The following is a 27,962-nucleotide window of genomic DNA, read 5'->3' as shown; positions in this document are numbered from 1 at the left end:
TATCAAAGAAAAATTTCCATCGTAATACAAGTGTTTAATTATGATTTGTATGTTAATTACTTTTACAAAATGTTGACTTTGTGAAGAAAGGACTCAACACATTCTTCCCTTGAGGTGTAGTCTACCTTTTACCAGCATTGTTGCATATATTGATGTAGTTAAAAAAAAAAACCAACAAAAAGACCTCGTCTTGTTTAAACTCTTAGTCTGGTGGTGCACTCTGAATGCTTTTTTTTTTAAGTATCTGTAAAGATGGACAGTGAGTTTCTCCTTCTAAAACAAGCTTCCCTACCTACATAAAGCTCCTTCCAGCCACTGCTTTTGATTGGGTCTCAAGACACTCCAGAAAAGCATCGGTGATACCGTGTTTCACGACACTTCTTGCATTGTTTTAATTCCAAATGTATACAAATGAAGTCATTTTAATCCTATAAATAATTTATTTTTAAAAAATTGTGCTGTTAACCCCTTTGCAGGGCAACGAGCTATGTGAAAAGTACAAAACTTTTTGTCAAATGTGATACTGAGAGTGCTTTTGACACAGTTCATTGGTTTATCATCTCAATTTATATATACTGCGCAACGGGCAAGGCTAGAATCCATGAACCAAGCTGCAAAGATCTCAAGCTAAGTAAGGCGGAGAGAGACTTGAGAAACAAGAGAAGGAAATACTTTCCTATCCAATGTATACTCTTCAGACTAAAGCACTCTTTCTATCAAGCCTTCTAAACTGTTAAATAAAGTGTTCCAAACAAGCATTTAAACTTCATTACACAGAAGAGCAACAAGAACAGTAGCCTGCCAGACAAAAAGGCAGGAGGGAAAAATATATATATTGAGTTCAATGGTTAGCCTGAATGTAGCACAGTTCTTCACAACCGATGGGGGGGTAATTTCAACACGGTGTCCAACAACGTTCTAACGACGTGCTTCATCTCGACTGGTTACTATGAAGCAAGGTGGTAAATGTTTGGCCCCAACCGGGCTTCAGAAATGGTTCTTTTTCATGACGAGCATGTCTGTCCAGCTATCAATCATGTTTGTTTGCACCAAATCCCAAGCCATTTAAAATACGACTAATTAAGTTAAACTGAAGTCGTCTGCTCCAAATTCGCCATCAACTATCCATGCTACTGCATTCCTCTGAGCAAAAACAAAAACATAAGAGAAAGAAATCACACCTTAAAGATCTTATCAATAGTTAGTATTTCTATTATAAGGTCATTAATACAGTGTATTGACATAACGCATTAGTTAATGGATCTTGTACTGGAACTAAATCCCATGCTAAAACTTACTTATTTTAGATATCACTATACATATTATTTTAGAGATTAATTTAGCATGTTAGGTGTTGGTAACAAAAAGCATCTCTTCCAAAAAGAAGTAACACACATTTTGCATTCCAGTTCCAGGGAAGTGTGCTCATTACAAAGCTGTCTGTCATCCATTTAAGATTCCCAAGTTGTTAGGTATTATTCCATGCAGCTACACCTCTTGTGGAAGCACTGCTGTGAGAAATCCATTTTCTGTTGTTTTGATTTTTATGGCGTTTACTAGCTCATTTTCTGGAGGAACTATGAAAGAGTGAGCAAGCAGCTAATTGGAGAAAACAAACAAACAAAACCATGAGTAAAAACCAACTGGAGGGTAGGCTCTGAGTCCTTATGGGTTCATTCAAGGTGTTACAAACAGGAGATTGGCCAGGCTGGTCCACCTAGTCCGAGACCAGAAGCAGATGCGTCAGAAAGCACAGGAGCAGGGACAGGAGGTAATTCTTCCTCCTAATATCCTTCCAACTGTCAGCCATTTTCACCTAAGGGACATTCTGAACTAGAGGAGTTTACTTATCTAGTGGCAATCAATGGATTTCTCTTTGATTACTTTGTCTGGATTCCCCTTGAACTTGTGTCCACACCTAGTATCCATGAGGTCCTGTTGTATTGTCTCTCTCCTGGACACAGATGATTACTGATGGTTAGGAAAGAATCAACTGTGAACAGATTTTACAGTGGGAAACTACACTCTCCAGACTTTAGAGATTCCTTTTGTAATCATTGTAATACCATTATTCAATTTGCAGCGTGGTAAGAATGTGTTCTTTAAATGTTAACAACATTGTATGTTATTAAGCCTCAAGCATTGGAGGCAAGATTTTTAATAATTCTACCTAAATAAGTAAATATAATCCTGAGGTCTTAGTGACACTACAGTTTTCCATAGGGCCACATCAGAAGTATGTGTATCATTATGGAAATACCAGTAGCTTCATCTTTATTCCAACAAATATAAATAACTCAGATAAAAATCAACCGCCATACATAAAAAAAAATCATCAGAAACTTTTTTTTTTAGTAAATGTAAAGATTCTAACCCAAGAGTTAAAAGCATTTTTCTATCCCATTTATGGTAAAGAAAATCCACCAAGCCAACTGCCTTTGGTGTAAGCTTTTAATGATTAGAGAACACACACAGTTTTTTACCTTCAATATCCTGGTTGTCTACGAAAGGCGCTGGTCCCCATATTCTAACAGTGCCATCATCAGAGGCGCTGGCCATCATGGATGGAATCTGCGGGTTCCAGCTCACACAATTAACAGTACGCGTGTGCCCTGTCAGCTCCGCAATTGGCAGCTCACTACGCTTGTGCCAAATATATACTTTGTGATCTAAATAAAATATGCATTTAAAAAAAACATGAGAAACATTGTTCTGCTATGATTTGTCACATCAAATAACACTTCCACACAAGCTCTCAGCAACTAAAAAATCCATTTATGTTGCAAAGCCCATGTCTAAACCCCCATCTGTTCAATGTGCAACAGCACTAACAAAATTTTTCTTCTAAAAGTGATCAAAAGAATAAGGGTGAAAGCTCTTCCACTAAGAGACGCATTCCCTTTTAACACTTGCAAGTCTACTATGCTTGGTATTTGACGAAAAGTATTTTACTACAATGCAAATCGTGTATGAAATACATCTTGATACTAAAGACCTAAAACGTTCCAATGAAAGTGCAAACACAAAACCTGCTAGAAATAGAATAGTGAACTGGTCAGACACTCCGCTGCAATTTTTAGAGAAGTGTTACTGCTTTATAACCAACCATTTTCAAGAATAAATGGCTAAAGGTGGTTCGGGTTTTTTCCAACTGTAGACTAGCAGCTTTTAATAAGCCTGTGGGTTGACATCTCTAAGAACATCTTTGGAATATTCCAAACAGATCTATGCAAACTGAACAAGTATGCATTACTAGTATTACACAAAAGCCTAGTATTTAGGTCTAGCATATGAAATCAAAATATTTTAATCTATCTGAAATGTTTTAATGTAGATGTCATTCTGAAGGCTTAGCAAACCAACCAATCTTCTTCTATTCCTCCTCCCAAGCCCTTACAAAAACTTTCTCTCTCACCGACCTCCTAGAATATCATCATGGAACCATGTGATAACTCAACTGTCTTCTGCTGAATCAGCTCATTTGAGTATACCACCTTTATGTATCTTGCATTGATGCAAGTGTTCTGGTTGCTTTTACATTCCACTTAGAATTTCAAGAGACTACATATCCATGCTATTGATCAAACAATACAATTCACTCTCTCCTTAAACACTGGACACGCAAGGCTCTGCTGTCTGGGAGAATCAAAGCCTAAACACAAACCAGTATTTTGGTGCTTGTCAGAATGCCTGTATTTTGTTCTGGAAAAAACACATTTGCTAGACTAAGGCAGCAGTCAATTTCCCTTCTCAGAAAGGGACCTCTATTTTCTTCCTAGTGATGCAACTGTTCGGAAAAAAACCTACCTGGCTGACAACGTACATCAAGAGGTTATGACAATCCATTACTTTTTTTTTTTTTTAAAAAAGGCTATGACAACATGATCTGTTATTTTTGTTTTGTTTGCTTGTTTGTTGAGGCTACTTTGTCAGTACCCACATTTGTGACAATTCAGTGCAAAGAGGCAACAGCTTCAGACAGTCCAAATCTAAACAGAATGCCATCAGTTTCAACTACTGCTCAGTAGGTTTTAGACAATGAAAGTAAGAATAAATAAATGGGGGAAAAAAAAAAAAAAGGACTGGTGCACTGTAGTATCTACAACACACACATCAGTATGGCTCAACACAAATCTCAAACTTTCAGGTACTCAGGTCCTAAACCAAGAACCTTGTTCAACCATGAAGAGGTTCACACTGCACTGGAGGACTGGAGGTGCTGTCCTTCAGTCATATTCTACTAGGTCTGGTCAGAGGGTGAAATTTGGTTTTCTTTTAGATATATTCGTTATTTTCCAGAAGAAGCATAGTACTAAGGGTCCTGGCAAACCTTATTTCCCAACAGCTGTGAGTTACGTAGTACATAGTCCAAGCATATTGGTTCAACAAGGCCAAGTGCCGGGTCCTGCACTTGGGTCACAACAACCCCATGCAGCACTATAGGCTTGGGGAAGAGTGGCTGGAAAGCTGCCCGGCAGAAAAGGACCTGAGGGTGCTGGTCAACAGCCAGCTGAATATGAGCCAGCAGTGTGCCCAGGTGACCAACAGCATCCTGGCCTGTATCAGGAATAGTGTGGCCAGCAGGACTAGGGAAGTGACTGTCCCCCTGTACTTGGCACTGGTGAGGCCGCACCTCAAATACTGTGTTCAGTTTCGGGCCCCTCACCACAAGACAGACATTGAGATGCTGAAGGATGTCCAGAGAAGGGCAATGAAGCTGGTGAGGGGTCTATAGCACAAGTCTTATGAGAAGCGGCTGAGGGAACTGGGGTCACTTAGTCTGGAGGAGGCTGAGGGGAGACCTTATCGTTCTCTACAACTACATGAAAAGAGGTTGTAGAGAGGTGGGGGTCATCGTCCTCTTCTCCCAAATAACACATGATAGGACACAAGAGGCAACGGCCTCGAGTTGCGTCAGCAGAGATTTAGGGTGGATAGTAGGAAAAATTTCTTCACAGAAAGCGTTATCACACATTGTAACAGGCTGCCCAGGGAAGCAGTGGGATCACCATCCCCGAAGGTATTTAAAAGATGGGTAGATGTGGTGTTTGGGGACACCGTTTAGTGGTGGTTTTGGTAGTGTTACGCTAATGGTTGGACTCGATCTTAAAGGTCCCTTCCGACCTAGACAATTCTATGGTAATTCTTAGCCCTACATAGGCTTGAATCTTAAGTGACCTCCATGGGACGTGATGACACTACATCAGTGACAGAACTGAACTTATTCAAGATATAAACCTTTAACTAATTTTTATTCTTGCCACATAGTTGAGTAAAAACATACCACAAAGCCTTTGATCACTAAGAAACCTTACCAGACTATGTCAACAACTGCTTAATTTGAGACTACTCTGTCCGTAATTAGGATGACTCTACCGAAATTAAAATAACCTCACTACACGTATATCTTCAACAGGCAAATGAAGCTGTTAGTCCCCAGAATTATTTTTTGATTCAAACCATAAGTCTAAGTACTATACCACAAAACAAAAGCCTCAAGAACACCCCACCCACTTCTAATTAAAACTGCGCAGACGCTTTACCTTTAAAGGAGCCACACAGAAGAGTCATTAATACTTTCTACGACTACCATCCTCTCAAAAGATACTTTCTGATAGCACACAATTATTTCTTGAAGTATGCCACAATCTCAGTACACCTCAAACTTATTTAATGAGCCAGTTGCTTGCTTTTATAGATGACAGTTGCTAACAACAACATTATAAAATTAAGTAAAGGAAGGATACAATGTTCCAGTTTTCTGCACAAAGGGGAATGATGTTACCTTCGCTGCCACTTGCAATGAAATCTTCATTATGACCTCCAAAACATGAGTGAATTGTGTAGAATCCTTGCGTAACACCTTGATACTTTCTCACTAAAACTCTGTCTTGTAAGTCCCATAAGTGAACTCCCTGCGAATAAGAAGTATAAAGAATGTTATTTTACCATTAAACGTTATTCATTGCATTCTTTTGAAAAAACACCAAAAAAATTAAATGTGAAAGTACATTACTTTAGCCAACTTCAGTACTGTTACTAGGATAAAAGAATAAAGATATACCAAATTACTAGATTAAACTTCCAGCCTGTGGTCCCTTCTGTTCTGAAAGCTCCTATTCTTACCCAAGGTTCCAAAAGTAGAAACAAATAAATAAAATCTAACTCTCACAGCCCCAGACATGTCAACTTGCCACAATTCTTGCCGTACCTGTCTTCTCAATGCAATAGCTAGATATTAACATTTAATAGCACGTATCTCATAGCATGGAACTCTTGACTTGACTGTAAATTAGTCAAAAAAAGAAAACCAACAGTCTCAAGAATGATTGCTTTTTGTCAGATAATGCCATGCTATACTTATGAATATTAAGGCCTTCGTATTACATGAAATACAACTGGTTAGTATCAAACATTTCACTTTGCATCAGAATACTTAAAACCTGGTAGCAGTTACAAGCAGATTTATTTGCACTTCCATTTATCATCACCAACTCACCTGAGTTGCTACATTTAACAAAGCTAAACGGCCATTTTTTGAAATAGTAAACGACATAATAGGGTGATCTTCTTGTACTCTGAAATGATAAGACACATCAGTGTTAAGAGTACACTTAACCAAACAATGATGTAACACCAAGACAAAAGGCAAGTTCTTTCTTTGCAATAGTACCAGGGAAATACAGTTCTGAATTTGAAATTAGGTATGTCTCTATGTCAGTATAAGCCAGGTCTGCAATAGTTTGCTTACACTTATGGACATATCCCAAGACCAAAAGGCACTTCAGACCTCAAATCCGACTCCTAACCTCAAGGCAGGGTCTACTAAAATATGCCAAGAATCAAGACGACGACAACTCCTGATGACAGAAATGTCAAGACATCCACCAGAAACCTACTCCATTGCTTATGAAGTTATTTCTAATACTTGATCTAATGCTTCTTGCTGCAACTGTTCCCATGTTATTCTCCTCCTCCTCTTTTAATATCGAGAGCATTTTAATATCTTATTTTCCATCCTGCCCCACAAATGCTTCCTCAATCTTCTTCTGACACCAAGAACCAGGAGTTTAAAAATCAAAGAAAGAGGTAGTTACATGTTCCTGTCTGTAAGATCCTCAAAGTTATAACCCCGAATTCGCTGGTGTGTGTCCGATGCTAGAACAGTTTTCCCATCACTCAAGCACCAAAGGCATTGTACTCTCACCCCTTCCCAGGAGTCAAGGAGATTACCATCTAAATCCTGATCAGAAGAGAGGAAAAACAAAAACAAAAACAACCACTATTAGTCTCAAATTTCTGAGGAGTTGTGACACAAGTATCTTTTTCACCTTCTGTTCAGACAGTTATGACAGAAACCATTCTTACCCTGTAAAAGAGAGAGGACTTAGTGAATTAGAACTTGGTTGCCTTAACCAAGAGCTTTTGTAGGTATCTGTCCTGGAGAGCTGCGAATCCCTTTTGTCACTTTTTTTCTTGAGCGTCACACGTGCAATCTACATCACGCCACAGAGCTCACCTTGGTAGTGAGTGAGGTTTGCATACTGCACTATTATTCTGGGCACCGATTCAGCTAACAAATAATCAAGAGTAGGGTGAGACACCGGACTACCACCCAAAAATCAACACTAGTGAAGTAATGAGGGTTTCAAAATTTCTGCTTACACTAAGCAAAGACAGCGTGCAAAAACTAAGAGAGACATAGTAAAAAAACCTGTGGAATAGACATTTGTAGACAAAGGCACTACTTTTTATTAGTGTATTTTCTAGAGCAGCTAAAGAAAAAATTCCCAGCCCACAAACCATCCTTTAGGCAGAGGAATCCTTCTACAGAAGATGCCTGAATCCTTCTAACTGCTACATAAAACCAGAAGTGCTGCTGAAATACTAGTGTTAATGTGTTGCTTCTCTGAATTACAAGGAATCAGAAGCTTTAGTGTACACACACAAAAACCCATGAACCTCATTTGACTGTGACAAAAGTTTCACTTCTTGCTTTGTTTTCAATGGTACAGATGAAAAGAACTTACACATTGATAGAACTGTCCACGCTGACCTCCTGTTACAAAACGCTTCCCATCAGGATTCCAGGCCACGCTTGTTAAACTGTCTTCATGAGATTGGCTCATCTTTGTCCTCAGCTCCCCAGTCTGGAAAATAAACAAAGGCAGCAAGGCCTTATACTGGAACCCTTTCCCAAAAAGGCATTGGTAATTTTATGACATGCATACTGTTTGAAGTGCATTATTTCAACAAGTTTATTAAAAAGCAACAGAAACCTATGAATAATGCAATAAAAAGGCAGAACTACTTCAGTATCTCCAGTAACCCTGGACTTGATTTGGGACAATTTCTTTTGTCCCTGAAATCAGGAGAGATGAACTAGTCGGTGTGTCAGACAACTGGAAGATTATGAGTAAAGACAGGAATTAAAAGAAGTTGGAATAACACAGAAAAGATGAGCAATATGAAATGAAAACAAACAAACATGGAAAGCGAAGAGGCAGGAGGAGACCAAAGGAAATGGAGATAACAAAATACATTTTAGTAAAAAGTTGGAGTATCAGAGTATTTAGAACACCTTCCTCCCTGAGCTGGAGCTCTCCACACTAAATTTAGCTTTCATCCCCAGTTTATAATACTACTGTTTCACATGACAAAGACACAGTAAATGGCTTACCACTGTCAAAACAGTAGGGGCTTCTCTCTATTCCCTTGTGCCAGCTCTAGTGCCCTTCACTGAGCCAATTTAATCAGTTAAACAGAAGAAAAGTATTCCAAGGGTGAAAAGAAGGAAACATTTGTGTTTTAGGAAACTAAATTAGTTTGGAGTTCAAGACAGCAAAAGAAAGACTATATAAACCGCAACCGAAGCAGGAGAAGCTTTTATATCAACTCAAGTGCCCATTAAAAAAAAAAACAAACCACCACAATAGCAGAAAAGGGGTTTCAAACTCATGGAGGAAGTGGCTAAATAACCTAGTGTCGCACTGAAAGACAAAGTTCTGAAATAATAAGTTTAAGCCTCCGCGAACCTTCCACCAACATCACTGGGAAGGTTACAAAGTAAAAGTGACTTGTATCTTTTACTTCTGCTACTTGTCAAAACCTTCAACGAGCAATTGCTCTCCTTACATGACAATTCTGCCTTCTGTTTCTCTTGATTAATTTACTCTGTTCATCTCTGCAGTTGCTCTCTAAGGTCCTATGGATTTACACCATCCCTTCTCAGAAACAATCAGGAACCAGATACACTAGAATTGCTGCACATTCCTGGGCACTTAGACTTGAGCTGTAATTTCAGTTCTGTACAAACTGAAAACTGAATCTGTAGGCTGCCATAGTCTGTTTCTCAAATTAGGGGAAAAAAAAGATCAGTCTCTCTTCTTTATGTAATCACACCTTTGTACAACCAGTTTGTAGCAGTGACTTCCTTCATGCTTAATGTATTTAAATACTGAAACAAAAGCAGTAGGCTTACCACAAAGTTTTGTTTTTCACTCTTAGTCACCACTTACTTGTACATTCCAGAGCCAAAGCTCAGAACAATCATCTGGGCCACAGGCAACAAGATAGTTGTCATCTGGACTCCAAGCAATATAAGAGACACCATACGCGTGACCTTCTAACGTCTTAAGTAGTTTTAGCTGGTGAGTATCCTGAAACAGGAGAGATTCTGTTAAGACAATGCAAATGAACTCCTACTAGATTTCGCATATACAGCGTGTCCAAGTACAGCATAGCAAGTTTGCTTTATGCAACTTGGCACCTGCATTTTACAAGACATGAATAAGTTCTTACTGGAAAGGCAGTTGCTAGCTTACAGAGTAGAACTATAAAATGAATGCTTTTAAGTTTCAACATGCAAAACAAGAACACTTGTAGATAATTTTGTTCTGATCTCCCGTGATTCTGAACGTGGAACTCGAAGTACTGTTGAGTGCAGAGTTCTGCATTACATTACACTTGTTTTAGAAGCTTTCTGTAGTGTCAAGTCTCTCTACATCTACTGGTATACAAAGTACTATTATGCATACTTTACAGAATTAAGTTAACTTTCTTAAAAGTAAAGATGTGCTGAAAACCTGTTATGGTTAAACAGAGAACTAAAACCTCCATGCATGCTGAGAAGGGAAAAACCTTCAAGTGCCAATGTTTTTATAAACTTGAGTATATCTTGTGTATGCTGCTCAAGAAGTTTTACAAAAAGATATTTTTAAAAGCTTCCTTGAGAGGTGTTCTTATTTCAGAAGTGCTGCCTACAGCAAGCTGTTGTATCTTTTCTGCCAGATTTAGTGAATGAAGCATACTTCTCTCACACAGAATATCTTGTATCACCTTTATGCTACAACTGTTCTACTGCTACCTTGTCAGAGGAACTTTACTTTCAAGCAGCTTAACAAAATAAATAGTACAGCTAGACACTGTGAAACAACCATACACCAGCTTCCTAAATACAAAAACCAGCTTCAATACAGTATCAGCACTGATTCTTGACAGCAACATGCATACACAGAAAGTAGAACTGAGCTTGTTAAATTGTTGACAGTAATTTTTATGAAGCCTGTTGGAAAAGGGCAAGTGGATTTTCCTCCCCCACTTCTTCCCCCCTCCTGCATGGGGGATGTTTATACCTCCTACTTATCTTCAAAAAGAGTGACTCATTTGAAAATTTAGCTTGATTTCTCACATTGTCCCTTCTCTTTCTTTTGTTTTAGTATTAATCAGCAGAGCACCTCTTGATTCTAAAGAGAAAGAACACAGTCAACAGAGGAACAGAGTGACACAAAGAACTGTTTTCTGGGATCAGCTCTGAGGGATTTGGTGACTCTCAGCCAGCCTGCAGCTTTGAAGGTTCTGTTAGCTAGAAAAGCTAAATTCCTCAAAAGAAAGTGCACTAAGAATAATCTTCAAAGCACAGAGAAAGAAGGGGCAAATAAACGGACCTCCTCAAGTCCCCTTTTCCATTCTAATTATTATTCCTGGTCTGCATTAGACACTGCTGTGCCTGTAGCTAAACTGATCTGTAAGGAAACTGAGTCATGTCTGACATCATCGCACATCCTGGAATGTGCCTGCAACTGATGTTTCTTTTTACATCAGGACTAAAGTAGCCTGTCACTTCTGCATCACATTTGATATTCCTCTTCTAACAATAGTAATAGCCACAAAGTACCATCTCTCATTCTGCTCTCATACTTCTCTCCAAATACAGCAGAACTGCTATACCATGTTTTCCTCTAGAACAGCAGTCAATGGTATTTCAGGAAATGTCCCCAAATTTAGTCAATCTGCTTCCCACCCACCACCAAAAGAAATCTCAGCACTACTGTCCCTTATATATAGCTTCCCAGATTTTTGCTATGTAGAAGAAACAACTGTTCAGGTATCAACTTAAGTCTGTAGTAGTTGAGCTCATTGGCTGAAAAGCCAAAAACCTGTCAACAGTTTTTAGAAAGTGCAGAAAAGAAAAAAAAAAAAAAAGGAAGGTTTCTGTAAGGAAAAAGATAAAAGGAGAGCTCTATCCAAGAAGATGCATGCCAGACAAGGTGATGCGCCTACTGTGTTTATCCTTTGTGCTCTAGAGATTCTGCCATACTTAGTAATAGTCAAATAACGTATTCCACAAAGAAAACCAGTTCACTCAAGACATCATTTAATGCTGCTGAGTCTGCATATGAACTTTAAAATGAACAAATGAAAATGAAAAACAGAAGCATGGGTTAAGACAGCTTAGGCATGTAGCTGGGTCTTAGAAAAGAAATAAGAAAATCATGGTATGAAATGAAGAAAAGACGTGGAAGCAACGTCATCACACTTCAAGAGAGGTGATGAAAAAAAGAAAGGGACAAAATGAAGGATTCTCACACACACGAAGCATGTGTGGAAAAAGAAATACTGTTTATTTAAAACAGCGTTCTCCCATCACCTGCCCAGACAGAGTTGGACAGAAGTTTCCTTGTAGTTTATACATGAAGATTAGAACAATTCTAAATACCTAAAGCCTTGAAAACTTATGGTTCAAAAGACGTTGTCAACTGCTACAGGAAATGTGAGAAGCATGCTCTGGCAAATATGAAAATAAACAATATTTGAGTTATGTGGCCTAATGTTATTTAGGCATCCACCTCTTTGAAAGGGTTTCAATTAAATTAATTTTATTTTTTTTTTAAATTACTCAAGTAAAGAAGATAAACCGCTAGAAACCTGCTTTCCCACTAACTATTTATTAGAAATTTTGTTCCTTTAGCAACTCTTGGCTAAAAAGGTTAGTTGAAAACACTCACAAAACATGTGGTTTGATTAACCAGATATCAGCTAACAACTCACTATAAAATGTGCTAATCCATATGCTGGGTATTAAAACACACCAATATAAAAAGGCCAATGGAATCCTGGGCTGCATAGGGAAGAGTGTGACCAGTAGGTCGAGGGAGGTCATTTTCCCCCTCTACTCAGCACTGGTGAGGTCACAACTGGAATACTGTGTCCAGTTTTGGGCTCCCCAGTTCAAGAGGGACAGGGAACTGCTGGAGAGAGTCCAGCGAAGGGCAACTAAGATGACTGAGGGATTGGAGCATCTCCCTTATGAGGAAAGGCTGAGAGAGCTGGGACTCTTTAGCCTGGAGAAAAGAAGGCTGAGGGGAGACCTTACTATTGCTTACAAATATCTAAAGGGTGGGTTGAAGGAGGATGGAGCCAGACTCTTCTCGGTGGTTCCCCGTGACAGGGCGAGGGGCAATGGGCACAAGTTGGAACATAGGAAGTTCCGTTCCGATACACGGAAAAACTTCTTTACAGTTCGGGTGACAGAGCACTGGCACAGGCTGCCCAGGGAGGTTGTGGAGTCTCCTTCTATGGAGATTTTCAAGACCCGCCTGGATGCAGTCCCGAGTACTGTGCTCTGGGCAATCCTGCTTTAGCAGGGGAGTTTGGACTAGATGATCTCTAGAGGTCCCTTCCAACTCTGAAAATTCTGTGATTCTGTGAAAAGAAAGATAGGCCTCTAACGATCAAGTGAGAAGTCAACTACAAAAACATTTGATCCTTACTTTACTTAGAATTACTCTGTTAAAAAACAAAACAAACCACTCACAAAAAATACAGATCATTTCCTAACTAAATAACAGAAGTCAGATTATGCTGTTATAAATCTCTTGGCCCAGAGCACACTGGCACCAGTAACAGACAAACCACAATGGTTCTACGCCTGAAAAATCCATAGCACCTGCTATTAGTTCAGCGGGTATATAACTATGCACACGGAAGAGGGTTTTAAGTTCTCTCATCTTCTTAATAGCAAAAATGGCTCAAATTGTACGGCTTCCTAACCTGTAGTGGAAGAGGTGGATTAAGTTCAGCTCTCAAATCCTACTGAAAGCCAGTATGGAACTGCAAAAATATTTCATCTTCCACTTAGCACAGCAGTTTGCAGGTTAAAAACTGTAAGAATCTTATTTCTGACAGTGTTTTACAAGCATTACTAAGTTCAAATATTGTGTGCCTACGTTCAAGTTTATTCAGTTTTCAGTTGTTATGAAATACATGGACATACTTTCATATCACTTCTACAAGTCAATTAAAACAGTCTTAGATTCACCACACAATCTTTTTATTTACATAAGAATAGATATGGGTAGGAAAGATAAATCTTGTAGCTGTAGGATATTTTGTTTAAGAGAAACAGTGCCACATATTAGTAGCAAAACCTAAAACCACAGTCTGTCAGAAAATGGATGGCTATAATTCCATGTGTCACTGAATTCTGACAAGTGTTTAAACCTTCGTTTCAAGCCAAGGCAAATCTTAAAACAGCAACTAGCATGAAGTGGTATACTGATACAAATTTAGTTTAGCACATACCATTTTATTACTCGGAAATAAAGTAGTAACTGGTGAAACGGATAGATCCAAGTGTACTAGTAGCAACAAGGTAATAGAAAGGGGTTAGTCACATACACAGATCAGAAGTACTCCTAGTGAGAGTGACTTAGAAGAAAGGCTCCTCACTGCCACGCTCTGCCACTCTCCCCCAACGCTTCTCGAGGCCTTCCAGCTGAGAAGCTCCCCTGGAAGGCACCAGCAGGCTCTGCCCTGTGGTGCTGGTTAGGGGCACACAAAGTTCCTGCCGCAAAGCGGCCAACAGTTCAACAAGCCCGTTACACTTAGGCATCAGGTTTTCAAACATCCTCCTTCGCTAACTTACACTGACTGTGATCTTCAGTCCTTTACACTGTAGTCGGCAGCCTACAATACACGTCCTACAAAAATCAAACCATCCTAGCAAGAGAAAGCAGAGAGGGAAGGGAAAGACAAGTCATACACATGTAACACATTGCACACTTACTGGATCAACCTGCCATATAATAACAGTTGTGTCCTTAGATCCTGTTGCTAGTTTAGTGCCGTCATTGGAGAATTTACAGAACCACACTTCATTACAGTGCTCCGTTAGTATCTGCTGTGTATAGCATGGGAACTGTTTCCTGGGAAAAGAAAGGTATGTATTTGCAGATTAATAAGAAAGCAGTAAGAAATTTTTAAATCAAGCTAGAAAAAACTAAAACAAAACCTTATTTAAATGCATGACCAGACAACTTGGAAAATTCCTCTATTAACAGCTGCTTCAAATAAGTACAGAATGAAGTGTCTTATCTGGTAAAAAGCTTGCACCACCAAGCGATCGTAACTAATTTTATGCACTTAGAAATATTCTTATTCCACTCACACAATTTGTTATGCTTTCATATAACTTGGAATAAAACTGACCTCATTAGGAGTGTAACAGCTTATTACTATACACTGTACTATATGAAGTCCAAACCTCTTTGAACCCTACATGCAATGTTTTATTTACATGTGAGGTTTTCATAAGTACCCAACTCCGCTGTATCTTGCCAAATCTTTAGAAGTGATTCTTACATAAAAGTTTAGTAAAAGAATAGTCTTATTTCTTTTTCTTGAATGTGATCTTGCACTAAGTTAGGTGGTTTTGTCTTCATTCTGTGCCATTTTTCCCTTTCTTTGCGGAGTATCACATACAATAACTAAGCATAACTAACACGATACCATTATGAGCTTTCAAGTTGAACTGTTTTCCCTCACAAAATATATGTTTTTTTATAAAACATTAAGTGTTTATCAAACAAAATATTATATGATAAACTACCGAAGGAGAAGAGTCAAATGTTTCTCTAGAGCTAGTATTTAATCTTCTAGTTGCATACTGAGGAAAAGCTAACAGCCAAAATACGAAGTTAGGTAAGAACTGAATACAAGTTTTATTTTACTTACAGCTTGCCCACTGTATAAGAATTTGAGAGCTAAGCTAAAATAAATGTAGGCTTTTACAGCAGATGACTGCTTTTATAAGTAACACTGCAATTAACTACGAGTTCATTGTTCAGATGCACTAAAAGGGAGTCCATGGAAACCATGGAAATTTTTCTCTTGCGCTGCAAGGATCCTGAAGTGGTTTAGTCTTATGCTGAGTTTTTATGGCACTCAGTGCAACACAACTCTAATGGGACACAGTGGTACTAATGTAACAATGACAGTCTCTGCAAATGTACAGTTGTACTTATCCCTGGAGATAAACTGGCCTCAAAAAAAAACAAACAACCCCAACCAACCCTACTTCCTTTAAATTTGTGTTTAAAAATACAGTTTGGAAGTAGTCAGGCTGACAAGACACCTGAAAAATTACTTCTTACCACAACCTAGAGAAAGTTCTGCTTAATACAATGTCTATATCCTCACAATCCATTTTCTTTTACTAGATGCTTTCTTAAGGACTATTGAGCAGCGCTAAACAACCATATATCCCTGATTTCCTGTTTCATGACAGAGGAGGATAAACAAAACATATATATATATGTATCTGTAGTTGGCTTCCTTGGGTATGTCTACTTAATCATTTATAGAAACACAAGCCTGTTCTGCTCCTGCTTTACACTGACCAGGAGCTGTCTAGTTGCCACTACAACAGCACTGAGCCCAAGGTAAAAAGCCCCACCCATGAAAGATGACTTTGTTTTCCTTGAGTTGAGGGAAGTAGGCAAGCTCTTACACAGATATGTACACCTATAGGAAGAGCATTTCATTATTATTTAGTCATATTGTAGTAAGTTAATGTTTTTCCTCAGAGCAGCAATTTGCTTCAGAAGGGGAGAGAGTACTTTGTATGAGTTATGGATAAAGACAAGGTGCACACTGTGTCCCAGAAGAGCCTTTTCAGCATATTTCATTTTAAAAAATACTCTATAGAACAATAGCTCTTGTATTTTAATGCTTAAAGAAAAGTGACCAAGGTTCTGTAGACATGAAAAGCAAGCAGTATAATGCTGCAGTACACAATTTTCATAGTAAGGTGGTCTTTAGGTTCCTAAAAAGGGTAACAGGCACAGTTGATATAGCTGCTGCAAACATGTCCCAATACCAAATTATGCTGTTCCCAAACCAGTCAGATCAGAGCACTCCCACAAAAAGTTCCCTTCACTTAACTAATAAAACATACAAACCAGCAAGTCTGACTTCACAGATAGCAAAGCATACATTAAATAACCCTTCTGCAGAAGGAAATGGCAGTAGTCTTGAAACAAGAAACCAAAACCAGTTGTCTAACAGTTTCTGGTTTTGGTAATTAGATATTATTGTAGCTCAAAGGTTTTTCTTTTCTTTTTTTGAAGTGCTTCATTACAAAGTGTCTTGTTCAGCAAAACATGCTTGAATCATATTGTTCACATACTGAAATAAAGCATGGAATTAAGTTATCTGTTGTTGTATTTAGAGAAATTCAAAATTCCAAATAAAACAAACCACTACTTTTTTTATTCCCTGTACATACAGTGGAAGATCTATTCCTCAACTTCCACAACAGTTTTTTTAAAAAATGCTACATTAAGCTAGTACCTAGAAAGCAGTAGCATTCACCTCTCATTTGGGCTTCACTGTTTGTTTGTAAACTCAGACTAGAGTTCATTTACACGAAAGCAAGACAAAAGAATTTGGGGACACATGCACACCAGGACAGGGAGGGACATGACCCAAACAAAACCCAACTAGGCTGAAGGCTCTCAAAACAAAAAGTGACCACCCCCAAGAACATCAATTCTCTATTATCAAAATCTAGGCACAATAAGATGAAATCCCTCAACTTCACTTCCAGCAGTTTCTCCCTCTTATCTCCCACTCTTACGAAGTGATTAAGTTTTAGTTTAATAATTTACCTATTAGTGCAATTCAAGCATGCTTGATCAAAATATTGCCAGAAGTCCATAACAGATTAGTTCCAAATAAAAAAGGGAAAGTTATCATTCTATCATTTAAGTATTACAGAACTTAAATTGTCTAAGCTATTAGACTACTGTTACTTCTATCAGTTTAATCAAAATTTGGCTTCCACTGTCTTTAACTCACCTCATTATGCCCAAGCATGGCAGCATGTACAGCGCACCACATACTGATCTCAGACCCCTGCAATAGGTAGGTACAACAGGTTGAGTTAAGGACAGAATGGAAGCCTTTATTTTGAAGTGGTTTTTGTTTTGGTTTGTTTTTTTTTTTTAAAGTAGTCATGAGTATGTATGTATACATACCAAATATAAATGCCTAGGAAGTACCACATTAGGTAGGGAAAAAAAAAACAACACAGTACACCACTTATGGCTAAATTCATGTCAACAAATAGATTCAGATGGGTGACATTCAAGTCCAGATTTGTTGCATATAGTATCTTTTATATCTGACTCTAGCTAGTCTGTCTTCAGTAAATCATGTTCTTTACAGTTGGCTTGAATGCTCTTTGGGGTTTGAGTAATCACATCAAACCCCTACAGAACATCCAGTGTTATTTATGGACTTGTAGAAATACTAAAATTAAATCTCTTTCCAGTTTGATTTTAAGACTCACTTCTGAAGTAGGGAAGCCACAATTCTAGTATTGGATCATTTCCAATAGCTCTTAAAATGGGGAACAGTCAAATGTCTGCACAAACACACGAAACTGCTGCAGCAATGTGATGTAGCAAAATTGCAAGCTAGACAATAGTCTAAAAAGGTTTCATGCATACATGAAGTGCCAAGGATATTCATTTTAAAACCTTAAGATACCTACAGCAAAGTACTATGGAAGTCTGCATCTTTAAAAACAGATTCCAAGTAACCCAAAAATGTAAGTCAAAGCGGCTGAGTTCAGAAAGTTTCTATAAGCAAATTTATCAGTACTTAACTTCCTCAGATGAGCTAACCTTAACATGAAAAAAAAGAAAATTCCCCTGTAAGCCCAAGTGTTGGCCTGTTCCATGAACAAACACATAAGGGTGTCATATATTTTCTTATTTTCTGCACGTCCTAGCCCTCATTCCCTTATTACGCCATGCACAGCAGTTTTCTATAAAAGCTACAGTGAGTTTTAGGTCCTTGGCAGAGTTCTGCTGGATGAGGTAAAACCACTCAAGTCAGCCATTTGTTACAGGCTAACATCTTCCTGTCACACTCTACTAGAGTGTGGCATTTTGAAGATTCAGAAGCAGAATTAGTTTTATTAAAAGTTATCCAGATAGTCCTAAGAGCTAATACATAGGTAAAAGAGACGTTCAATTCTTACTGACTTAGAAATCTGAGAAAATTGTTCCTTTTACATAATATAGAATATGAATAACAGAAATATCTATTGCACATTTCTACTCTGTTTTAACCTTTGTGTCTAAAAGCACCTCACTGTCCACTATTAAAAGTTGAAGCTAACAGCTGACTTCGTGAAGTATGCTTCAGTAGGCTTTCTGCATTCCAGCAAGCTTGAAGACAGAGTCTGGGTAAGTAACGTACTAGTGATTCTCCAGTGAAAAAAATACAGCAATCATGTTGATTAATAAACAGCCTGGCTGTCCAGAATTACGAGAAACAAGTGGCTAAGGATTATCATAGTAATATATTCTATTCATACCCACCTGATTAAAATTTTAAAGCTTCGGTCTGACCCCATTACCTTATATCCAGCTACCAAAGTCTCTTATACACACCCTTTTTACTCCCCCCCCACTACTTATTTAATGACAACTGTCTTTTCCCAGTCAACTCTTGTTAAACCAACTCAGAATAGCTGTCATATTCCTTTTAATAGTAGGTACAAGTAGATTATTTTAAGAGACAAAGAAAAGTTATTGTTGCCCATCTTAAAATTAGCAAGGGTTTCTTACCTACTACAAACATGATCTATTAGCAGCGAGACAGAATCTAGATTACTGTCTAGTTTGGTATTATGATATAGGCACCGGTCCCGTTGTAGTTCCACAGCCTGACGCAGCAGGTTCTGTAAACGCCTTGGAGGAAGCATCACTGATGGGGGTAGGTACGCTTTAAAAGAATTATTAAGAAAAAACAAAACAAAAAGCTATATCAAAACCAAGATACAAGTAAGAGCACATTTTGATTTGAGTGTATTTGGAAGATACCTTAGTAAATAAAGCTTAAAAGCTAAAGGAAAAGAGTGCACACAGCTTATCAAGTTTACACCTATACACCTGGAATTAAAAGCATGAACTTCTGGAAAGCAGAGCTGTATGCAAGGTATTTGTAGTTACAGTATATGTTGTCCTGGCCAACAAGCACCATTTACACAAGCTAACTTAAACCCCAGTATTTAACAAAATATTTAAAATTACAGAACAGCAGCATGACCTGTGTTCATTTAAGGAACTCTCTATTAACACTATCCAAATAAAGCCTACCACGGGTTTTCGAACTCTGATACATAGTATTACGCCAGCCACAAGAAAGAGAGAGGAAAAACTGTAACTCATACCGAAGTCTGAGACCACTATCAACCAGTACTAGTATCAGTAGCGGTTATAGACCACTCTTAGTTTCAACCTCTTGGTATAGCTGGCATTTACAGAACACCCCCCAGCACCGCCCCCGCCCCCCCCCAGCACATTTAATCACCAAGTTATACTATTACTGCATGCAGCAGAGCTAAGAAATAAGAGGTCCTATTACAAACAGTTTATCAGAGACAGCCAAAGGGTAGATACAGAAGACCAAAGCATATAGGCACCTAAAGGCATCCCCATTAACCAAGAAATATAAAAACAACCACCAGCAAATGCAGTTCAAGTCAATTCCCTGGGATATGTCATTATGTAAGACATACTGCATTTACAGAGGTGGGAATAAATTCTAAACACTAGAACATCTTACTCTGGAGTTTGTCCAAAAGTTTAGATCTGGAAGCTGTTCCTTTCCCTTCCCACTCTGCTTTTGCACGCAAGTCCTCTGCATGGCTACACATCAGATACCTGTTCAAAGAAAGCGCACACACACCAACAGACCAAGTCTTTCTGGAATCATTCTTTTCACTTTTAAGCGTGATATATATCATAACATTCTTAACTGGAAACAGATGACTTAAGATTGAGACTGATATGAAAAAAGGCAGGGAACTATTCCACACAAACACACACCTTCTTCAAAAGAAGTGCCTACAAATTGGCAATAGAAGAAGTAAACAAAACAAACAGATTTTAGGGAAGGTAGAAATGTCATTTTCACCTAGGAACAAACCAGACTATATTCACCTACTTATTCAATTATAACAGGCTAACAATTCCCATGATCAGATGATCACACATGTGTATGTATTAATTTGGGTTCTAGTATTATGAAATTAAATCATAATCAGGTTGTTTTCAAGCATCTAAAACAGAACATTGTCTACCAAGTCTTCTTTACTCACCATTTTAGCATATGTCACTACAGCTTATTAATCAACAGGATAATAGCTTTAATACAGTTTAAGGTTTTTTTTACAATGTCAGCTATCAAAAGCTAGATAATTCCTTAGAAAATTCCACCATAAGAGCTCTCAAAGTCCAAACACTTACCCACTGAGGACATGAATGCGTTCTGTATTATATTTCAGAGGCGTCAGTTCACAGCGTAGAACTTGAAGTGCCTCCAGGACCTTGCCATCCTCCAGGTATTCCAGGTACTTCTGCTGCAGCAGCAAAAACTTCATCCTCTGACATGACAGAAAGCAGCAGTCAGGGGAAAAAGGTTGACTGAAGTTTCAGAAAACGTTTGAGCCTAAACAGAACAGTAGAAACCATTCTACTATGCCCTTCAGAAATACAGCTATATGTAATGTTTTATTACTAATTTTCTTTTTTTTTTTTTTTTTGGCTGGGTTTTTCAACAACAGTGCAGCAATTAAGATACCCATGAGTTTCCTTCCTGCCTTATGGGCTGCAAAGATCTTCCTCTCTCATTTCTCAGATCTCCCCTTCAACTTGTCTCATTTTCATACTCGCTCCCTTTTCAGTCACCATTCTTCAAACCCTGCATTAAATAGGCTTCCCAATCTTACATTCTATCAAGAAAAACACCTCATCACATACTCTCATACTACTTACATAGCACCTGACATGGATTGTTTGCATAGCTGCACAACATAAGGCAATACCAAATCGACACTGCCTGAGGTTTTTTGTAGTTCCATGTTAAGTTGTTTTCCTTGAGTGTTGTATCATTTTTCAGGATTACAGGAAAAAAAATAATTGTTTCCTATATTTAGAAATCACTTCACTTCTCGGAAGTAAACACTGCTATTTCATAGTGTTCCTTTCATCTTGTACAGTTCTTGGTTGTTTTCTTTTTAAAAAAACTAATCAAGCCTGCTATTCCAACAACAAATGTTCGTGGATAAAAAAAAAATAAAAATCAGGCATTCGTTTACTATATTCAGAAACCCAAAGTCCAAGAAATTTCTAATATCCATTTATTAAAAACACAGTTTGGTTGTTTCTGGATGAAACCAACTATTCTGTGTTTGCACATCTTTACTGCTAGCAGTTATCAGACAGAAAAGACATTTATGGTCCACGAGACTCACCAGGTTAAAGAGGAAAACATAAATTCTTAAGGCATATCACTGAGAAACAGAATGAAGATAAAGTGTAACAAATTACGTTTGCTTTCCTAATGAATACACCACCAGTTCAATCACTGGTTTCCATCGCTTTGTCAGACCTCAGACACCTCACTGTTTTCATGCTCATATTTGGTCAATGTTTACTCAGTTTCAAACACACTGCTAGCCTCCTTAAATAGAGGGATAATCGGGAAGTTTAAGATGCTCCTGTCCTATTAAAGCTTACACGAAAGTTTAAGGCTTACTGTACGTAAAATCCAAAGTTAAAACATAAAGCAGATTTAGGTTGCAGAGATGTTCACTTCTTCAAAAGAATAGTTTCCACATACAGTGCTACTAACTTACCACACAGCTTTGTGAAGCATAAAACATAGTAAAGGTGGTTTATGTTCAAACATGGCTATAGTACTCTATTATCCTATACATGACAGGCAAACCCATATTACATTCTCTATCCGGTTCCTTAGTGGATTTGGATTTGGAATTGTTAGAGCATCGCTGTACCATTTTTCCAAGTGAGACAACATTCTTTGGTGTTCTGACATGTAAACAACCCAAAAAAGATATCCCAATTATTTACAGCCTCAGTGGTTGGTTCTATGCAGTAAGGCAGCAGACCTCACACTGTTGGCTTACATACTAGCAGCAGCAGGGCTAAGAGCTTCCTCTCCCAGCTACACACATGCTCACAAGGATGCATGGAGGTGCTCTGCAGTCCCATACCATATTTAATTCCTTAGTCACCTCATACTGATGATCACCATCAGATAAAAAAATAGTCCAATACATCCAGATTGTAATAAACCCCATAATCCCTCCAACTCTTCCTTCTTCATTCTCTGCATATAATATTCAGTACAATTGTATCATCTTTCCCTTAATGCGATAACAGTATCTGTATCTAATTACTCCCTACTTTTAGGACTTGGCATGTTAATTTCATTTCTTTAGGGAGAAAAGTAAAAAGAGCAGAAAACCCTAAAAAACAGTTTTTGCAACGCCACTCCTAACAATTCCATGGAAGCATTACAGGAACACTACCATGCAGAATGCTGTTGCCAAGTTATCCAAAGAGGTATAACTTCAGAAAGTATAACTTAAAAAAAGTCAGTGTCATGTGTGACTTTGGCATATTAGGAATATAAAAGCGTCTAGAACAACACAGTACTGTACACTTCACACAGGAGTCTACTGTTAACATAATGGAGAATTAGTATAAAAGATAAGCAGTTTTAAATTGTAACTTATCTATAGCAAAAGGCAGGAACTAGGGTAAAGTGTTGATAGGGAAATTAAATTGATTTTCTAAGCTATTTTGATAACTACTCCAAAACTTGCCCTACAGCATACTCAAACAATGGCATGAATACAACCTCCTTAAGGCAAAAGTCACACTCCAGTGACATCATATTTCAAGTCATTTTTTTGTATCAGGACACTCATGGTCTCCTGCCGCTTATTTTTGTGCGACTATAAACTTTGCTGACAAACAGATTTCACTGAACAACTGAATTTTGTCTTCATTTTCTCTCAACTACTTATATACCCTACTTATAGTACTGCTAATTACTTCCAATACCACCTTCTTAGGACATACAAGACCTTTCTGAGTATATCATCTCTTCTCTTCTAGAGCCCAAACAGCCTCTGCTAGAAGGAAACAGAACTATTTATAATATTGGCAACTAAAGTAAAAGCACAAACCCCACCATTTAAGAAGAATAGAGCGAGTATAAAACTGATCTGACACAATGCCCCCACAAGAACAGCTTACTCATTCTCCATATTCTTTATCTGCCTTCCAAAGAAGGAAAATAAAAATTATCATAATCCACATTATACCATGTACAATGTAATAGAAGTGCCTGGGATTTGTTGTTATCATTTCAGTATTTGCAATGGAAATTCAACATCATTACACTCTACTGTTGAATAACTTAAATCCAGACACCATCATCGCTTAACTTACATCCAAGATTCTCCACCCTGCAGGACACATGGAAGAGCCCAATACAGCTGTTTGAGCGCTGCAGTTTGGCTGATTTTGTTCAGTTATTACTATCTCATCCTGTCTTTCAACTCTATAGAGAGGATGAGGATAAAGTGCATTGCATATAAGTAATAGCTTCTAGAAACAACAAAGTAAGTTGAACCTCTGATGACCCTGGGGCAAAACTAAGAGAGAGTTAATAGATTTACGGGTGTGTGTGTGTTTGAATGTATGTACTATTAGCATTTTGCTTTCTTCAAAATTACGGCCTTCAATTATTACCATGAATGTTTAGTACTTTACTCCTTCATTGTCCTAGTTGTTAGTAGGAAAGCCCCTTGAATCTTAAATTCTAGGAAGTTTTGCATGCACCACGATTGACCATCACTAAGTAACTGAAGGTGAAAGCCTCAGCAACACAACTGTGAAAATAATAGGACAAGCATCCTACCACAGTCAAGAAATTGGGCCATTTTGATCACAGGTTATAGTACCAAATCTTTAGAAGTTTGAAGACTAAAATGCATAATAAACTAATTTTAGGATTAGATTTTGGTGTTATTTTTGACCCACATATCTTAACAAGCTCCATGACAGTTTTATTACTGTACTAAGTGTTCAAAACAAATAAGTAAACACTGCTGAAACAACTCTTCTTTGAAATGAAGGCAACTAAAAGACATGCTGAAATTACCACCTGATGTTTCAAGACATAAACTTAACACAGTAGCTATCTGCTTATAACCCGCAGAACTAAGACCCCAATTTTCATCACTTTGTAGTCTTTATTACTTTGATAGTCTTGCAAAACACTGATAAAAGCACTTAAAAAACATTCAAACCTTAAATGTAAGACTTGATACGTAAAGGGCAGAAAATACTCCGGCCTGTAGAATTTAACAGGACTTCAACCATACCAAATCCTGTCACTTAAAGAATAATTCTAATAGGGAACCGCCTTTAATGCTGGTAGCAAGAAGGACACAACACAGCCAGGTGGAGCACTTTGCTCCCATGACAAGATATAAATCACTTGTTCTGTTGTATTGCCTGCTGCAGGCTGTATACCTCCAGAACTGAGGGAGAGCCCCATTTAAGTAAATGAAAATAAGTAAAGAGGACAGTTTGAAGTATATTCTAGATGACTATAGAGGAATAATCTCTATATTTCTCCCTAGGTTCAATCACAATTACCCAAGATAGATGCCATAATATGCCTGAGTAGCCCTAAAGTAAGCAAAACCTTGGGCTGGCTTGAAGCTGATATTTTCCAACTGTTACTCAAAAAAAAAAAAAAAAAAAGGAAAAATAACATGCTTGAATGCTTGAATCAACTATAAAGTATAAAGTTTTACTACAGTTTGTCTCAAGACAGCTGTACCTTACAAGCTGGAAAAGTAAACATGACTAATCACACGCTATATAGCACTCAGTTGTGTTGACAAAATAGAAATAGCAGACTGTCCTGTCCCCCTCCCCCCCCCAAACATAGCAACACAGCATCAAAGGTTTACAAATTGAGATCAGCCATTTCATGTTTAGTGTTTTCACCTGTAGAACTTACACCACTTGCAGAAATTAGGAAATTAAAACAGGAGTAGAGTTTTCAAAATACATACGTATCCCCTTCACAGACCAGACATTTCAAAAGCAGCTATATATCCTGGTTATTTTGTCCAGGTCATATTAACTATAAGGAAAAAAAAACACAAACAAACACAAAACCAAACACAAACCAAAAATAAACCACCACACACACACCCTCTACTTTGTTAAATACTCTGTGTCATCTAAACTTTTAGGTACCCATTCTTCTTGTGCACGCACATTTTTGAAACATCTAGTCATACAGTATGAGTCACAAGTCAGGAAACCCAAAATCTAATTTTCTGTTTTTAAAGAGTTACCTGCAGCAGTATCTTGTTTGGACTTTCCCTAATCAAGACATTTATCATCCTCATTAGCTCTGACTTTGTTGCAGTCGGGATTACCTACAGAGCATAAAGCATCCCTCCTTACCTGTGATGATCTTTCACTAGTTTTCCAGTTGCTGACTATACTAATATTACCCCATAATCTCAACCATGTACAACAGAGACGGGCAGGGTGGGAAGTGGAGACAGTGCACAGGCAACAGAGTGCGCACGAGCTCAACTTCTCCTTGCAAATCAGTATTGTCTTACCAAAACAGACATGTAAGATAATTTAAAACAGATAACAATATTAAATATATGAAGTTTATATAAAGGAGAACAACTTTAAAAAGAAAATAGTTAATATTTGGTTTAGGTAAAGTTTAGTCTAAACCAAGTATTTTTATTGCACTAAGTTTTACTCAAGCAGTTAGACACCAATGCTACAGAAGAGCATGCTTTCAGATCCCTCCAAAATAGAAGGAAAATGTCCCCTTTTTCCTCAAATTAAGTTCTCTAAGTAGTACAATGCTGATACTCAGTTAAACCTCTTGACTCCCAGACATGTAAAACACTTTAATACCACAAAGAAACTTGATAAGTTCAGAAGTTCGAAACATGAGAAAAGTCTGCTTCAAAAGATCATTCATGTTCACATACAGTGGTTTTACAGTTCCAGTCTCCACAAACTATTGAAAGCTGCATGCAATATTCTAAACTATTTGAACAGCAAATCTTATGCATATCAAGTCTCTGAGAAAAGAGAAAGTGAACTATTAGTCTAATTAAGAGGTGCTAAGCTTTGACAAAATTAATAGAACAGAATGTAAACTTCTCTCAAGTACCCTCCGATGTTTTGTTAAACATCTGTTTTTCCTACTTCACTTCCTGTTCTCTCTTTCTGTCCCTCCCCCAGACAGGAAATTGTCTTGACAACAAATGAATCAGCTAGAAGTGGAGCTAAGCAGCCATCAGCTGATTCTTCATTGTTGACAGTCACAGACACTTCAAAAAGCCCTGCTACTGTTTTCTTCCGAAGTGACTGTAGTTGTTCTAACTTCATTTCATTAGAATCAACATTTAAACAAAACAGAACAAGCTGTTTGAAAAGCTAAATAATTATTTTTCTATCTAGAGACAGAAAAGTCAAACCAAGAAACACTTTCCTCAGAGTAACTGAAATCATAACAACACATATTGTAATTGTCAAGTCATGGGACTTACAAACCCCTATTTCTAGGTTCATCTTTTAAAAAAAGCCACCCAAAGAGAAAAAGCTCTAAATAAAATCCCTAACAGCAATACAAATACTCTCTTTAGAAGCCATCTGGAAAAGCAACAGTATTGTTCATGGTCTATAGCAGCCTCTATATTCTTGTAACGTGCTATTACAATGCTAACTCCACATTAGTATCACTGCATTTTGTTTCTAAACTTCTCTTCCCTCAAGATGACCTAACTCCCATAAACACCACAGAGATTGTGAGAAGTATTTCAAGTTTGAAATTAATAATCAACACAGACAGTTTCTACAGAAACTGACCTATTTTAGGACTCTTACAGGATTTATACTTTATCAGTTAAGTATGTTTAACAAAGTTTAAACATTCAGTACACCAAACATTAGCCTCTTTTGGGCTTCCTATCTCACATTCTAAAAAAGAATAAAAGAGTTCGGATTAGTATGACGTTTGTGATAGCATGCAAGCCACTTAAAGTAAACAAAAAAAGAAAACAAGAACTATGGACAACCAACTCCATAGTGAAAGATTACACCACTACAATTAGTCCAACTATACAGCTCTGAAAGAGTTCAAGTGTGCCTCTTACCACAATTGCATGCGGAGAATGCACTAAGGCCTTAAGTTCATTCAGGTCGTTCTCAGCCTGCAGAAGTCAGCATAAGAAAACAGAAAACAACAAAAAAAAAAACAAACAAAAAAAGTATATAAGGAGGGTGGATTTCGAATTCTCTCACAGATACTATAAATTTAAACAGTGGTTAATACAGTCCTATAAGCCCTACGTTACCTTATCCCATTCTCCTTCCATGACATGATTGCGGAATTTGGTAGCAGAAGGATGTTCTAAACGACATCCTGACTCTTGCATGAGAAGATCAACAGTCTGG

At 37.8% G+C, this 27,962-nt stretch overlaps 1 protein-coding gene across 1 annotated transcript; it reads right to left on the bottom strand.

The window, feature by feature from the left end:
- Positions 1-13: 13 nt before the first annotated feature.
- WDR26 (WD repeat domain 26) lies at positions 14-27,962 on the bottom strand. Its single transcript, XM_009894291.1, has 13 exons — positions 27,863-27,962; positions 27,662-27,718; positions 20,883-21,019; positions 20,200-20,297; positions 19,200-19,356; positions 14,348-14,486; positions 9,519-9,659; positions 8,031-8,150; positions 7,098-7,243; positions 6,500-6,578; positions 5,786-5,915; positions 2,484-2,669; positions 14-1,143 (listed from the first exon to the last, which is right to left on the bottom strand). The coding sequence occupies exons 1-13, from the start codon at positions 27,941-27,943 to the stop codon at positions 1,118-1,120; spliced, it is 1,497 nt and encodes a 498-aa protein (XP_009892593.1). The 5' UTR covers positions 27,944-27,962; the 3' UTR covers positions 14-1,117.

Source organism: Charadrius vociferus, unplaced genomic scaffold, assembly GCF_000708025.1.
Source record: "Charadrius vociferus isolate BGI_N301 unplaced genomic scaffold, ASM70802v2 scaffold261, whole genome shotgun sequence".
NCBI lineage: Eukaryota > Metazoa > Chordata > Aves > Charadriiformes > Charadriidae > Charadrius > Charadrius vociferus.
This window is presented reverse-complemented; position numbering and strand designations above follow the sequence as displayed.

What these genes read in the sequence shown, in the direction of transcription:
- WDR26 (XM_009894291.1), bottom strand. Translation starts at nt 27,943, where the DNA reads ATGCAAGAGTCAGGATGTCGTTTAGAACATCCTTCTGCTACCAAATTC. An exon ending in CATTGCAAGTGGCAGCGAAG is followed by an intron (nt 2,670 to 5,785) that starts GTAACATCATTC and finishes TATTTTATTTAG; the next exon opens with ATCACAAAGTATATATTTGG. An exon ending in AGACAACCAGGATATTGAAG is followed by an intron (nt 1,144 to 2,483) that starts GTAAAAAACTGT and finishes GTTTTTGCTCAG; the next exon opens with AGGAATGCAGTAGCATGGAT.